The sequence below is a fragment of the Pelophylax lessonae genome (assembly GCF_965119305.1).
Source record: "Pelophylax lessonae genome assembly, chromosome: 6".
NCBI lineage: Eukaryota > Metazoa > Chordata > Amphibia > Anura > Ranidae > Pelophylax > Pelophylax lessonae.
Genome location: NC_138773.1, coordinates 252,864,994 through 252,882,171, shown reverse-complemented (window position 1 = coordinate 252,882,171; position 17,178 = coordinate 252,864,994). Strand labels below are relative to the sequence as shown.

The following is a 17,178-nucleotide window of genomic DNA, read 5'->3' as shown; positions in this document are numbered from 1 at the left end:
TAACGTAGGGGTACGTCGCTAGCCAGTGAGGGTTTTGGGACCGAGCGCGCGCCGCCGGAAGCGCGCTCCCGCGCGGTCACGCCCCCCCCCCCGCGTGCACTCGCTAACATCCGTGACAGCGGGAGAAAGGCAGGCGGCTAGTGTAAACAAAGCCGCCTGTCAGTTCTCCCTGTGTAAGAATGATGATCAAACGGTTCTACTATGTAGGACCGTTGATCATTGTTCTTACACATCAAGCCACAGCCAATCACAGTTAGAATCACGCCCCTAGGACACACTTAACCCCTCCCTCTCCAATACAGTTAACTCCTTCACTGCCAGTGTCATTTTTACATTAACAGTGCATATATATAGCACTGATTACTGTAGTAATGTCACTGGTAACCCCAAAAGTGTCAAAAATGTCAGTCAAGGGTCCGATCTGTCCGCCACAATGTCGCAGTCCCGCAAAAAAAATCGCAGATCGCCGCCATTACGCGCTAAAAAAAAAACCAACAAAAATGACAAAAATCTTTCCCTTTGTTAGTAAACGCAATAACTTTTGCGCAAACCAATCAAAATACGCTTTTTGCGATTTTTTTTTTTTTTTTTTTTTTTTTTTTTTTTTTTTCAAACATATGGTAAAAAAAAAAATTGGCCTAAAATGTTAAAAAAAAAATATTTTTACATTTTTTTTTTTCTTTGGGAATTTCATATAAAAAAAAAATGTGAAAAATATTGTTATTTTTGCAAAATTTATGCTTTTTTTTGTTTTATAGCGCATGATCAAAAAATCGCACAGGTGATCAAATACCACCAAAAGAAAGCTCTGTTTGTGGGAATAAAAGGGCGCCAAATTCGTTTAGGTACAGCATCGCACGACCGCGCAATTGTCCGTTAAAGTCACGCAGTGCCGAATCGCAAAATAGGCCCTGGTCAGGAAGGGGGTAAAATCTTCCGGGGCTTAAGTGGTTCAAAATCAAATTAGATAAAATGAAAACCGAAGGGTGTGCCTGTCCTTGTTTAGAGGTTAGAGCAGCCATTCTCCTCCATAGTTCCATGAAACCCTAGTGTTCCTTAAGAGGTTGCAAGGGGTTCAATTGTTGCTGGTTGATCTCAAATCTGATGGTGCCTGGATAGTTCCTGGTCACTTGGCAAAGCCAACATCCTGACACCGATGGCATTCTTCCCTGACCGCTAAAGCATTTTTTTCCACCTACCCCCAATGACTTCATTTTAGCAGGAGATCCCTGAGGCCCTAACACATTTTTCAAGGGTTCCTCTGCAGTAAAAAGGTTGAAAAAATGATGGGTTAGAGCAGGGGTGTCAAACTCAATTTTCATAGCGGGCCGCATCAGCATTATGGTTGCCCTCAAAGGGCCGGTTATATCTGTAAGACTAGATGTCCAGAGCACCCCACGCACCCCTTACACCCTTACATGAGATGTAAAGACTCAAGAGCTCCCCCACCATCAGAAGTCAAGAGTCACCCACCCTTCCTTACATCACAATGCACCTCCTTACCTTGCGCTGCTGCCAGGAAGAAGATGTGGGTGGATTGGGGAAGAAGAAAGTACAGGGTCTGGAGGAGGACCAGAGTCGGGCTGGAGTCAGCTTCCAGAGTCTGCTAAATGCTCAGATCAGGGGAGGCATAGACAAGGTGGTGTTGCGGCTGCACAGAGAGGTGTAGGATCTGTAGGAGGAGTTCTGCCTTCCTCTCTGCTGCGGACTGCTGGGAAGGTGGGTTGGGTAAAGGCGAGCCTTTCTGCAGCTGCACAGAGAAGCTCTAGATCTGGCAAAGGAGTTCTGTCCTCTCTGCTGCGGACTACTGAGACAAGGTGGGGGCAGAAATTAGGGGGGTCCTGCAGCTGCAGGAGAGGTGCGAGGGCCACATGAAATGGCTTGGGGGGCCGCATTCGGCCCGCGGGCCTTGTGTTTGACACCTGTGGGTTAGAGTCTAAGCACTAACCAGGGTAGAAGGCATCACTGTGAATGATAAGAAGCATCTGGTCATACTGTATGTAGTATCCAGCCAGTAATCTTTCTTCTTTTAGACCCTTTTGATCAGAAAACAGTCTACAACTAGACCATGGTTTTATATAGTTAGTAGGCCCATTTTGAGGCTTACTACTTTTGTGAATAGATCTGAGAACTTTTGCCTCAACCAGCAGCAAGAAAATGTAAACAAAGAATAGAATTTAAAACGTTTTTTTTTTTATTTTTTTCTTATTTTTTGGGTGTACGTTTGTTTTTTCCAGCAGCCAACGATGAAACCTAACCTACCCTTCTACTCAATGAACTGACATTTGTAGGACAAGCCACCAACTTAGCCAGGACTAAAGGCCCGTACACACGTAGCGATTGTCGGCCGTAAATATTCGGCCACCGACCGATCGGCCGATTGTCGGCTTGTTAGTATGATGCTTCCGACAACCGACTGCGACTTTTCGGCCGAACAGAATCTGGTGTGCAGGCATTAAAATTTTTGTCGGCCAACACCAGAACAGCCGATTGTTCGCCAGTCAGTACAGAATTCGGCCGACAAACAGCAGATGAGCAAGACTGGGCATGCTCAGAGAAGAAAAAACACACGGAAAGTTAACCATCACATGACATCACTTCTGCAGTCGGCTGTTGTTGGCCGACAAAATTCGTGTGCAATCTTTAGCACTTTTCAACCGACAAGACAGCACCGGACAAAAGACGGCCGATCGTTCGGCCGACATTCGATACGTGTGTACGGGGCTTAAGGATGGCAACACAAGTTGGAATCTGATTGTACAGTCTGTATACAAGCTCTACCACAACTATGTAGAAAAAGCTGTACCTACACAATCCATTCTTGGTTGATCTAAAGAAAATTGTGCCATCAGCAGCATTAGGTTTCTGGGAGTCTGGTGATAAACATATCTGAATGTGTACACAAATAAAAAAAACTTGTCACCCCAAGAACTTCACTTGGCTCTTCTGCTACATGGACAGGAAACCAGAAAGGCAGTAACCATATAGACATGGAGATGTGGTCATCTTTTGATTAACATTCAATATCCTAAATCGACAGATACGTATAGCCAGTTTGGGAATACACCCTGCATTGGAATTTCTTGTGTGTTCCTTGTTTTGCATTGCAATTGTATTGTTTGTTAAACCATTGTAAGCAGGAATTCTAGAAATTTCACAGCTCACAGCCATAAAACAAAAGGCATTATGCAAGTGTTTGGTCATTTTGGTAATTTAGATATTTAAAATAAAGAGTTGTGTAATAGAGAATGCCTACCTGGGTGTGTAATGGTGTACTGGAACTGTAAGGGATTAATTAATTTTAACTCTGCAAAGATATGGGGCATCTAGACCATTTTGAGAGCCTTCCTATGGCCTCCTAATTGGTGATGTGCGTGAATGGAAATGAATGCATGTAGAAGACTTCTCCTGGGCAACAGAAGTATTCAGTATCAGCATCTGCTCTTGGGAGCAAGCATGCTCGAGTGCCCCCATAGCAAAAGGGTTGTTAATAGGGGCACTCAGCAGGGAAGAGGAGCCAGGGCCGCCGGCAGGAGGACTCAAAAAGAAGAGGATCGGGGCTGCTCTGTGCAAAACCATTGCACATACCATGTATATTATTATTGTTTTTTAAATTACAACCTTTTAGAATCACTTTAACAATCGCTTGGTTCTCACTCATTACTGAACAAACTCAATATGTTTGGTTGTTGTAAAGTGCTGTTTTGCTAATTTAATTTTATATTTATTAACAAGTATAAAATATTTAACTCAGACCTATGTGGATATAAGCAATCATTTCATGGGGGAAAAAACACATTCTTTTTCATGGAAACGCAACATATGAATCCAGTTAGCACATGATCAGTGAGATCATGTTGACCTTCAGATTAGGCAAAGGTGAGTATGCACTCAGAAGATCATCTACCACTCTTTGACTTCTAGGCTATTTAGAAATTCCAATCTGATTATCCTCTTAGACAAACGCACAAGATATGGATTGAAAGCATTGATCATGGAGAACGGTTTTCATATGTTGCCTCAAAAGACGTGAGGAGTGGTTTGCAGCAATGTGGGATCGCAAATCAATTGATGTTTTGCACAATAATTGTTTGCACTCATTTAGATAATTTTACATATACTTTATAAGTTTACACACTATGCATTTACTCATTTCTGTATCCTGAATATTTAATGGCATATGTTTATCAATTCTATATTATTTTATTTTCCTATTCATGCACTTTCATGCATTATTTATACCCTTTATATGTACATTAAGAGTTGTAAATAGAATATTTGGTTATTAGTAATACTGTATTTTTATTTTATATGCATTGGATTGTGTAGTAGTATTTATAGTGTCTTGAAAAAGTATTCCCACCCCTTGAAATGTGAATGTATTTTATTGGGATTTTATGTGATGGACCAATACAAAGTGGCACATATTTGTGAAGTGGAAGGAAAATGATAAATGGTTTTCAAAATGTTTTACAAATAAAAATCTGAAAAGTGTGGCGTGCATTTGTATTCAGCCCCCTTTACTCTGATACCCCTAACTAAAATCTAGTGGAACCAATTGCCTTCAGAAGTCATCTAATTAATAAATAGTCCACCTTTTGTGTAATTTCTCAATATAAATACAGCTGTTCTGAGAAGCCCTCAGAGGTTTGTTAGAGAACAACCAGCATCATAAAGACCAAGGAACACACCAGACAGGTCAGGCATAACATTGTGGAGAAGTTTAAGGCTGGGATCACACTTAATACGGATGCGGCTCACGGGAGGGGTCCGATGCATCTCTGAAACCCATTTCAGGGACGATTCCGGCCCGCATTTTTGTCTGAATATGGACCTTAAAGTGCGCCAATGGCGCGCAGGACCCTTGTGCAATCCGCTCTGCAGCCACCACAGAGATGTGAAAACTGGCCCCGTAAAGAGCTGGGCACACTCTCCTGTCATGCAATTTAGATGCGGGGAAACATCCCAAAATGGAAAGAATATGGCGCAACTGCAAACCTACCAAGACATGGCCGTCTACCTAAATGGATAGGCCGGGTAAGGAGAGCATTAATCAGAGAAGCCGCCAAGAGGCACATGGTAACTCTGGAGGAGCTGCAGAGATCCACAGTTCAGGTGGGAGAATCTGTCCACAGGACAACTATTAGTCGTGCACTCCACAAATCTGGCTTTTATGGAAGAGTGGAAAGAAAAAAGCCATTGTTGAAGGAAAGTCATAAGAAGTCACATTTGCAGTTTGTGAGATGCCATGTGGGGGACACCCCAAGCATGTGGAAGAAGGTGCTCTGGTCAGATGAGACCAAAATTTTATTTTTTGGCCTAAAAGCAAAACGCTATGTGTGGCAGAAAACTAGCACTGCACATCACCCTGAACACACCATCCCCAACGTGAAACATGGTGGTGGCAGCATCCTATTTTGGAGATGGTTTTTCTTCAGCAGGGACAAGGAAGCTGGTCAGAGTTGATAGGAAGATGGATGGAGCCAAATACAGGGCAATCTTAGAAGAAAACCTTTTAGAGTTTGCAAAAGACTCGAGACTGGGGCAGAGGTTCACCTTCCAGCAGGACAATGACCCTAAACATATCCAGAGCTACAATATAATGGTTTAGATCAAAGCATATTTATGTGTTAGAATGGTCCAGTCTTAAAGCGGAGTTCCACCCAAAAGTGGAACTTCCGCTTTAGGTATTCTAACCCCCTGACATGCCACATTTGGCATGTCATTTTTTTGGGGGGGTAGCGGGTACCTAGTTTTGACAGCGTCACCCTGAACGGAAGTTCTCCTCTCCCCCTCCCTCTCTGCAATCTTCTGGGACATGTCAGAGGTCCCAGAAGATTGCTGGCCAATCAAGATGCGCAGCGCAACTCGCGCATGCGCAGTGGGTACCCGGCTGTGAAGCCGCAAACTGTCACAGCCGGTTGCCCACAGCAGTGATGCCGGCGCCGCCGAGACCAGAGGGAAGAGGATCGCTGGACCGTTGGACAGGTGAGTGAAAAGGCTGGAACTCCGCTTTAAGTCCAGACCTAAATCCAATTGAGAATCTGTGGAGAGACTTGAGAATTCCAATCTGACAGAGCTTGAGCTATTTTGCAAAGAAGAATGGGCAAAAATATCCCTCTCTAGATGTGCAAAGCTGGTAGAGACATACCCAAAAAGACTTGCATCTGTAATTGCAGTGAAAGGTGGTTCTACAAAGTATTGATTCAGGGGGGCTGAATAAAATTATCACTTTCCTTCCATTTCACAAATAGTTGCCACTTTGTGTTGGTATATCACATAAAAACCCAATGCAATGCATTTACGTTTTGGTTGTAACATGACAAAATGTGGAAATTTTTTAAAGGGGTATGAACACTTTTTCAAGGCACTGTAAACTTTCACCTACTCCTATAATAGCAGACATCATCTATTTAGGTAATTGATAGGTGAGATAGCAGAAATGTATTTATGAAGTTTTGTAAAATAAAAAAAATTGCTGTAAAAATATGAAAGGTGAGTGTAGGTGTACAGGCATCTTACTGGTCATTAGCCTCACAACTCTCTGTAATTGGGATATAATAATGCGTTTGCAATAAGACACCACCTAAGTCTGTCTATTGGTCCTTTTAATGTGGTGAGTGACTTCAATGACCAACAGAATCTGTAGGTTGGAAGCAGACAGGACCAAACTCATTATTTACAGCAAAAATAAAGGTTTGCCTCAACCTGATTGCTTTGATTTGCAGTTTTCAGTGGTGATGAACCCTGCTTATGCATTTTTTTTACATAACTTCTATACATATATAAGGCTGTCTTACTTGCGATTTGTATTTCTATTTATCCAGTCCCGAGGCTTTCACAGTTCTGTCACACAGCACAGCTCTGTCTGGCAGGGGAGGAGACCATCTGGGGTGCAGTGGTGGGCATCGGGAGTGGTGTTCCCTCACCACACACTCCGGATGCGTGGCTGGCAGCTAGCAGGCTGTGGCTTCATGTCTATGTGTTCTGGCCATTACTGCTGTAGCGACCGTAGTGCACCTGATTGGCTCCTTGTTTTGCTTCTCCAAATCCTGGAGCCCTTCGCAATGTGTATGTAAGAAACCTTGTGACATATCCACAAATCTGCTAGTCAATGCCCCAGAGTATACTATGTTCTGATTTTCTATGCTATAAGAAGGGGCTCTCTGAAGCTCCCAAATCACACTGGCTGTTTTTATATAATTTTTAAAGCTAAACCCTAGTCGTGAGTAAATCTGATATACTTTGATCAACTGTACCATACCTCTTTATAAGGACAGATACTTTAACAGAAGCTGCCCTAGAAAGTTTACCAAAAACTGGAACAAATGGCTTAAAGATGACTCCACGGCAAATCTGGCTGGTGCCCCTCAATAGGAGTTGATGTGTATGTCTGGGTTATTGAAATTTCAATAAAAAAAGAAGAAGAGAAAAATCTGATATACTTTCTATCTAATCACTAATGCTAGCAGCAAATCGATTAAAATAGTCAATGTTGATTGAAAGAATAAATGCTGGCCATTGCTGCTAATCCTATTCTCCCTTTCCTTTTCTCATATACCATTGGAAACATGTAAGGACGTGATTGTGGTTGTTTTGGGCAACTAGGAGGTGCTCCTGCTCCATACCTTTTTTATGCCTGAACTGTAATAATGTATACTTAAGCATTGTTTCCTTCTGAAATTTTTTATTTATTTTTTTCTCCAGCTATAATAGTCTACAGATTGCCATGGACCTGGAAGTGTAGCAAGCTGCTAATGAAATTTATACACGCTGGGCTACACCTGACTGCTGCTGTCCTTGTTATAATCGCGTTGGTGGCTGTTTTTGACTTTCACAATGCTAAAAATATACCGAATATGTACAGTCTACACAGCTGGGTCGGCTTGGTGGTTGTCATCTTTTTTATGCTGCAGGTGAGCCTTTTTTGTACAGTTCCATCTCAAAAATATACTGTCTTTACCTTAAAGAGGAAGTAAAGTCTGCAATGTTTTTCCTTTACCTGCAAAGAAAAGGCATAATGCATCGCAGACTAGGGCATTATGTGACACTTACCTGAAAACAAAGCCCTCGTCGTCCCCGCTGGGGGCCACAGAAAAAAAAATATATAAAAAGATGCAGACAATAGAGACACATTTTTTAAAAATAATTGAATTATCTTTTAGAATAAAGAAAACGCTTAAGTACTGGTTCACACTATAGCGATGTCAGACATCATATGTGATTCACACTGCTCTGCAAATCGCATGCGATTTCTGTGCGATGCGAATTCAGCCATACAGATTGAATGGCTGAATTGGCATCGCATTCGGACCAAAGTCATGCAGGACCCTTTTTTTGGTCAGCACTAGAATCGGATCGCATGAGTGTTCACCCCTATGCGACCCGATTCCTGTCCGAATTGGCAGTTTGCACTGCGATATGTGAACTGATCTGGGGCTGTCAATAATTGTATTGACACAACCAGCAGTTTGCATATGGCAGTATGAACAGCCTGTGAGTCGGGTGCGATGCGGGAACCCACAGTGGATTCGTAGGGTTCCCGCATTGCACCAGTGTGACCCGGCACTAAAATGTATAGAGTTCTTCTGCAAACAGTGTGTTTATTTTCTCAGTAAAACTGGAATTCCAATTGAAAAATACCTGTGCACTTCTGAACCTCTGCACACACTGACTACATTGCTTCAAGAATACATTGTGTAGCAAGATCTTATGCACGTTGTCCCACTAATAAGGAGGCTTCTGATGATCCCTACCCATCAAGATTCTCCAAAAGCTCATACATTTACAGAAATCAAAAGGTAGTTTAAGCTTGCGGGGGTGAACTACCACCCTGTAATAGAGGTGTCTTAATGTTAAAGATGCATTCACCAAAATATCATATCAGGTGAATGAATATCCAGTAGGAAGAATGTTTCTTGTTGTATTGCCGATCAGATTTGGGAACTCCCATACCAAGATCTGAGTCTTCAAACATAATAAATCATTCAACCTGCCATGATCTACTTTAAAGCTCTTTAGAAGGACACCTAAAATTATCCTACACTGAAATTATGGGCACCACTGGATTGTCTACAGGAACTATTTTTTTTTTTTTTTGGTACAATAGTTTTTTGTGTTTTTACAATTGTATTTTAATTCTTTATTGATGAAGTTTTTGGACAAAACTGGGAAGCAAGACGTGATGCGCCAGATGTGCACAATATAAATAGGTGATCTCATGAAAACAGTATAGTGTCCATATAAATTGGTGCTGCAAAATAGTGAATAATATATCCAAGTGTCCAAAGGTAAAGCCTCAATCCCATGAGAGTTGGTAAGAAAACACCAGGTGTGTCAAATCCCTTCACCAGTAGAATTGGCCTCTCACCTTAACATACGACCCAAACGGGCCAGCATAAGCATATAAGGGGATAAAAGACTCCACAGATGACTCTCCAGCCTTCACCTCCGGTGGTCGCCGGGACATAAAATAAAGATACAAGGCAGAAATCTAGTGCTCTCTGTTTTGTATATGAATGAGCTTTATTCAGAAAAAATGGGTAACTCACATTCACATTTGCTGGGCACTAAGCCGTGCCTGCTTGTATGGCATTCAGTGTGAGAGTTCCACCCGAACGATGATCGGCGTCAGGCACGCAGGCTCCGCCTCCCTATATGCGTTACGCCGGAACGTCGGCTCCGTTGGCTTCTTATATTGTGCACATCTGGCGCATCACGTTTTGATTTTTTATGCTTTTGATTGTGAAGTGTGGACACGATTAGTGCATGCAGCCGGATTTATTGATTCATTTATTTATGCACATTGATTTGTTGGATATTTATTTATGCAAATTGATTTGCTAGATATTGATTTACTGCATTTACACGTATATTGATTTTTCACCTGGCTTTGCGCTGATAGTTTTTTCACTGTATAAAACTGGGAAGCAAGCACATGCCCACCAACAAATTACATATATACAGATAATAAAGCTAACATGTCTAGATTACACAGAATAAATATGACATCCCAAGGGCACATGATGCAATCAGTATACCAGCATAGCAAATACATGTAGGTCAGTTGGTGGTGTGGTTTTCCGCCAGTTCTATTATTGGGAAAGACAGCCAAAAAGCAGAACTGTACCTATAAGACACAGATGGAAATATCTAACATGGAGAAAATTAAAGAGTAGAAACCATGTGGGGAGAGATGGGGGAGGAGGGAGAGAACCCCCATATGTCAATCCCAAATGCCATGTTGCAGCAAATTATATGAGGCCTAAGAGAAAAAATTAATCCTAACCAGCCATCCATGTTTCATATTGAATTATTAAACAGGGCCCTTCCATGCACAGTTTACACTTCCTTCCAAAATGAGCATAACAGGCTTTAACAAAAAGGGTTTATAGAATACAAAAGAATTTTGTGTAAAAAAAAATATACTGAACGAAGACCTTCTTTTTTTTTTTTTTTTTTTTTGTTAAATAATCCAATCCAACTTCCAAAGCTGCTGTTTTTATTTTCAGATTGTTGTGAGCATTGTGGTGTTTCTAATTCCAACCACCCCAGTCTCTGTTCGAGCGGCCCTCATGCCAGTCCATGTTTACGGCGGCCTCCTGCTTTTCGGTGGAGTGATCGGAACAGCACTTATGGGGATCACAGAGAAGCTGATATTTTCACTGTAAGTTTTTAATGATCTGCTGGTTAAATAGTTAAAACTACATGGGGGTTTCTTATGCACTACAGATGACATTCAGAGAGACATTCATCTGTGCTCTTTCACATGTATTTACAATGAAACATTTTAAAACTGCATCCATAAATTTGTGTCGCACATTTCAATTCTGGAATTATTTTTAATGCATTTGACACATTCATCATTTTCTATAGATCTGTAGTAAATCAGGGCAGAGGGGTAAAAAGAGTCTTCCGAAAAGCTAAAGGAGTGCAAAAAGGGCAGTTCATGCAATTTATGTTGCTAACGTTACAGCTCATAGTTAGTAACACATTTCCTGCACTCTTTTGCTAGTACATGGCCTACTCTTTGCAAGCAGTGCTCAAAATTGGGAACATCTTACTTGTATCAAACTTTCTATGGCCAGCCAAAGTAAGTAGGAAAGAAAGCGGCACTTCCAGACCCAGGAACTTGGAAACTTGAGTTTTATTCTTCAAATCAAAGGTTCAACAACATTCATTGCAATGAATAAGCACATGGTGTGAAACACGTCTGCCATGCAGTTTGTCTTGTGTTCCTGTCTCATGTTGAACCTTTGATTTGAAGAAGTTTCCAAGTACCTGGGTCTGGAAGTGCCGCTTTCTTTCCTACTTACATGGACTTCTCAGGTTGCGGACCTTGGTGAGCACCCAGCCCGGCAGGACTGCCACAGTTGCTCGGGATTTTTTCCGGCTCAGCTGGTTGCTTTTAGAGCGGTGATTTGTGTTCCTTTTGACTCTATGGCCAGCCAAAGGGCAGTGAGGTCCTGATCTAGGAAGCCAAGTCTCTGGCAGCTGGACCCCTGGTCACATTTCACACATGGTAAAGTGTGCATCATGGTTCAAAGTATGCATCTAATTAAAGGCTATAATAAACTGTCATAAAACCCACACCAGTAACCTGTCTGTATATGCAGTAAAGCATGTTTGTTATACTCACTGTAGAACCTAAGGGGTTAATCCTCTGCATCAGTGGTGTCCAAACTTTTTTCAAAGAGGGCCAGATTTGATAAGATGAACATGCGTGAGGGCCTATCATTTTGCCTGACATTTGAACCATTAAAATTAAATACACACACACACATATATTCATTCACTATTGTCACACAATGGGTGGGCTCAGGGCGCACTGCTCTGCACCCCGGGCCCACCCTTTTCTGAAGAACAATGCAGAACGGAGGCGGCGGCGGTAGGCACTACATTCCCCATACAGCTCAGGGGGTCGTATAAAACTAAAGGACGGGCCACAACTGGCCCGCGGGCCGGACTTTGGACATGACTGCTCTGCATTGTGTAAAGAGGCTGTTTGATCCGATCTTCTCTGTTCCTCCCCTTCTTCCACTGTCCCCAAACCATCTTCGGATAGTACAGAGGCTAGGGGACACGCTGCACATGCTCAGTGTGGTGTGTATTGCTTTTTTTTTATTGGGAGGGTGCAAGTGATCAACATAAGCATAGGGCCAATCAACACTGTCCAGACAAAGTCAGGGGTCCTGCGGCCTCACAGGACACTCAGAACGGAATAAAAACTCCTCCAACAAGCTTTAACCAAACACTGATGGAAGACAAGACTGCTGTAACTGCTAATAAAAAAAAAAAAAAGTTATTTAGCAGTTTATATTTACTAAAACCATTGCAGTTCCATGTTGTGTGTACTGTAGGAGACCAGATATAGTGAATGCAGGGTTCTAGGTTTAGTAACACTTTAAGGGTAATTATTGCAGGGAAGGAGGTCTTTAAGGAAATACTGTATATATGCTTGGAATTGAAAAAAATTAGGGGGGGCACTTTGGCCTTTTTGCTTTGTGCACTAAAGGACATTATCCTGGCACTAAGTATAATGTCCACTTTAAGCAAAGAAGAGATTGAAACCTCTCCGATGTTTTTGTAGATATAAAGTTGCACTATTTAGAAGATATTCATGTCCCTACTGCCTAGACATTGGTCTCAAATTGTTGGCAAGAGGCTGATGGAGACCAAAGCATTTGTTTCCATTTCTTGCATTTCAAGCAAGAGTTGAGCTTAATCAAACTATTGCACCATTCACAGTCTTGGCCTGGAATTTTTAGTTGTCATTAGCTGGAGGTATTGCCAGGCATTGAATCCACTTCGCAATGTAAAGTAATACTATATCAGATTTCGAGCTTGGTAATAATTCATCAGCTATTAAACTGTAGCATGACTAAACAAGAGTTGTATTTATCCCATTATATGGCTCCTTTCCTGGATTCAGTCCATGAAAGAATCATACAACATACTGTACTGATGTCTTTTATCACCAATATCACTTTCCTATTAATGTATTCATCAGTTATAGTGAGACATAGTAATTATTTACTTGGTATGTTGAAAGTAGGTCCAGCCCCTTACAATTACAGAAATGTACTTCTAGATTCATAAAATTCCAAGTTAAATGCTTTAGGCTTATATTTCCTTAGAGGTGAAATAGGCTGTAATTTTCATGAGGACCGTTTTTGTTCTGCCATATGGTTGTTAATAGTTGCTGTTTATATTTGAATGGGTTTTAAACTGCACTACAGGGACAGTACATTTTTACCCTTGCAGTAGGTCCCCCTCCCCACTAGAAGGGTATCTGCTTGTTTATGCCTGGGGCATGATGAATAAGGAGGTCAGCACTCTTCTCTGCTGTCTGATGCTCCAGAATGTGCATGGACCCTTAGCGTCCTCCCTCCTCCCATACAATGCAAAACCGCTGGTCCTGCATTGTATGAAGTATCTTTAGAAAGCTTTAATTGGTTGGGCAGTGAAAGAAAGAAGGACCAGCCATTCAAAGAGGAGGAAGACTTCAGGAGAAAGGAATAAGGTAAATATTAGGGATGCACCTTTTCCAATTTTTTTTTTTTTAAGGAGTAGGAGTATTGATACTTTTTCTCAAGTACTCGCCAATACCATTTACCGAGTACCTTTTTTTTTTTTTTTTGAGTCATGTGACAGAGAAATTATTACTTCGCTACACTTATTTGCTGTGCCTTAGTGGCAAGACCGCAAACATTAAAATCAATCATTGCTATTGGATGCATTTATTTTTACACATAACGCCCAGCTACCTCTGCTCTGCTTGTGTAGTGGTAGAGCAATTGCCAGAGCTTCTGCGGTCTGGATGTCACAGCTCATAAATTTGTGAACTGGATGCATTTTGAACCACATGCGATTCACATGACGTGAACCTGCAGCCTTTTTAATGGTCAGGTTTCTTAAGAGTCCGGTGTGAGTTCCATTTCCATTGTCATACACTTTGACAATTCGCCAAAAAAGTCATCCCAGAGGGGGCTGAAGTCCCGCTGTCAAAACCGAACTACACATATATGTGTAGCACTACTCCCTTGGGAGCTGCTTGAAGCGGATTCCCCTGGGTTACCCATAGCAACAACTGATTGATTCTTAGGGCTTTAAGTGTTTGGCGCAGACAGGAAACAGTTCAGGGGATTTGGGTTTTGTTTTTTATTTTAGAACTTGGGATTGAAGAAGGGATGAGTGGGATACTCCAACTGGATGAACTATGCAGAAATTGAGGATTTCTAGCTATGTTGAGTCGCTGCTTCACTTTGCCACTGTAGTGAAGTACTTGATAAGTGAACTGTATAGTGAATTACTCTTCAGGGCCCCGCTTCGCACCCCGTTTACCCCTACTCTTCCTTGTTCTACTTGGCACCCCATTTACTCTTGCTAACTGTGTGAGCTGACCTTCTATCCTCTTCTCTAGAGTGGTCCCCCTTCCTGGGCGGAGCCTTGGCAAGCCCCCTGGTACTCGCTGACACTGTGTTTCCCAGATTACTCCGCCAGCAGAACCAGCTTTCCAGGATCATTTAGGCTCAGCTCCACACCTGGCTCATGAGGCCAACTGCTAGTGACCACCTTCCTCAGACAGCAGGAGGAAGGACAGCTGTCACCCTCCTCCTGGGACTCTGCTTCCCGACAAAGACGCCCTGTCCCATGTGCCCTTGGCTTTTATGGTCAATCCTAGGATGCACTGCAGTGGTGCCCTTCCACTGGGACTGCCACAAAAGCCTGTTTGCCACTGTCCAACAGACCCCCCCCCCCCCATTGGATACAGTAGGGACACTCCCTCAGACCAAGTGACTCACACCTGGACAGGCATAAATAACAGATCAGGGTCCCCTGATAAGCAGATGGAGCATAACAATGCTTTTAACCTAGCACCTATCTAGGTGCTACATATGAACCCGGTCTAAAGGCAGTGGTTACAGTCTGCAGACTTGAAGGTATTGGTTTTAGTATCGGATCATTTGCACGAGTACAAGTAAGCAAATGATTTGTATCGGTACCAGTATTGGTGCAACGCTAGTGAATATAACCCCTTATTTATTATCCCCTAGGCAAAATTAGCAGCTATTTCTTGCAGTGGGAGGGGGGCCCATTGAAAAAGTATCTACAGAGCCCAGCTTTAAAGTGTATGACCAACCAGAAACCTTTTTTCAATTTTAAAGCAAAAAATCCATTAGAACTCCTGTCACATTTTTAATGCTACCCAAGGCACCATTAGATGGATTTCCCCTCAATTACTATCACATTGACAATGATTTCTTCAGAAAGGAGATGAGGGAGTATCTCCAACCGCAACACAGACGTAAAAAAAATGCTTTTTTTCTTAGGGAAGTAGGGGAAGGCTAGAACCACTGTCTGCTATATAATGGCGTTCCTGTCAGAGACGTACACTCACCACCTGTCTGGTAAAACTGTCATCAATGTGAACGTAATGAGGCAAAATCTGAAACTGGCCGTACACTTTCAAGCCTTGTACACACTACTAGGTTTTTTTTTTTTTTTTTCCAGCAGAACGAAAAAAACCTGACAGCTCAGGTCTGAGCCGCTGTACTAACAATCCAATGTTAGTACAGCGAGCTCCTCTGCTGAGGTGTTCTGAGAGGGGGATGCCCCTCCACCAGAACACTCCAGTCAGCACTCTCAGCCACTGGCTGAAAGTGCTGTTAGGGAGCCAGTCAGCATATCTTTTTCGGTCATGAACCTTCAAATGAACCCAGCCATACAGCTGGCTTCTGTCAGACCAACTGCTGTACATACGGGCAGAATTTCGGCCAGTTTCTATTGAACCTGCCAATGCTGGCAGACATTCGGCCTGTGTGTACAAGGCTTTTGTTTATCTCTAGGCTAAATGTTGTTTTATTTTCCCCAATGGTACATAGGCTCCAAAAAGTAGCCTGATGGGTGTTTTTATCCCATCCTACTAGGTTTCATTTGTACAAACCGTTTATTTTCAGTGTAGTCATGTTATTTTAAGTCAAAAAATTTGATCTTCCAAATTGCAATAGAAGTTCTTCAACCACTTTTTTTTCTGTTCTTAGGAAAAACCCACCGTACAGCAGTTTACCACCACATGCAATCTTCGTCAACACTCTTGGAATTCTCATTGTGGTTTTCGGTGGACTTATTCTATGGATAGCCACTCGACCAGGCTGGAAACGGCCTCCAGAGCCTATGGTAAAGGAGCATTCTTCATATAGAGAGGCATCGAATCTTCCACCAGAGTACAGCGCAACAGTTAAGTCTGATGTGGAATTAAATAGCGAAGCAGCCAGAAAAAGAAATCTAAACCTGGATGAGGCTGGACAAAGGTCAACCATGTAAGAACAGTCCAAATGAACAGGGAATCAGCTGAAATTCTGCTTCACAGGAAGGCCACAATTCTGCTGAATGAAAGAAAACATTCTGCTATATGTTATTGTGTATAATCACTCATTTCTCTAAAAAGGAAACGTTAACTTAGTAAAAGCAATAACTGATCATAGATGCTTTTACAGAAGAGAAGTGGTTAAAGCAATCAAGAACAAAGCTGGAGAGACTGGGCTGTGTTGTACAATATTCTGTAGTATCAATGATATTTGAATATACATTTAGAACAGGCCCTGAAGGCCTTAACATTATATGACTGTAAAATCATTTATACATGTATTCTTATATGAAATTATACTGGATAAATTCATTATACCAATTGGGAACAGCAGTGCTTTATTTGTGGCAAGGTATGCCAATGTTCTGCTGACACTATATGCTAAGTATTTTGCCATTTGTTAATGGGTTTTTGGGGTTGGATATCAGAAGTTTTTTAGAAAAAAAACTTGCAACTCTTCATGGGTCTTCTGAAATTTTGTTTTCTAGGCAGAGCCTAGATAATGATTGTTAAAGAAAAAAAATACAATAAAATGTAAAACGTTGTTTGCCTAAACATTGCACACTTTGGTGAATGAACATTAATTTGGCTTCTTGAAGTGAAACTGCATCTGGACGTCTGTTTGCAAAGAACGTGGTTCACACTTCAATAGTTTTGCGTTCTCAAAATAGCACTTTGTATCCATTTATTTTTCAGTGCTGTTAAGCAAGGGCTCACCTGAAACATCAAGATATAAAATTAATCTTAGATCATATTCGTAGATCAAGTGTTCTATACTGGGAGAAAAAAAGGAACTTCTGCAATGTACT

General features: G+C 41.9%; 1 protein-coding gene across 1 annotated transcript in view; it reads left to right on the top strand.

Annotated features, from left to right (window-relative positions):
- CYBRD1 (cytochrome b reductase 1) overlaps window positions 1–16,546 on the top strand; it is a 43,860-nt gene extending 27,314 nt beyond the window's left edge. The window contains exons 2-4 of the mRNA XM_082260311.1: window positions 7,708–7,916; window positions 10,512–10,666; window positions 16,044–16,546. Of these exons, the coding sequence (XP_082116437.1) occupies window positions 7,708–7,916; window positions 10,512–10,666; window positions 16,044–16,326 (647 nt within the window). The 3' untranslated portion in view covers window positions 16,327–16,546. The remainder of the gene's footprint in view (window positions 1–7,707; window positions 7,917–10,511; window positions 10,667–16,043) is intronic.
- Window positions 16,547–17,178: the final 632 nt, after the last annotated feature.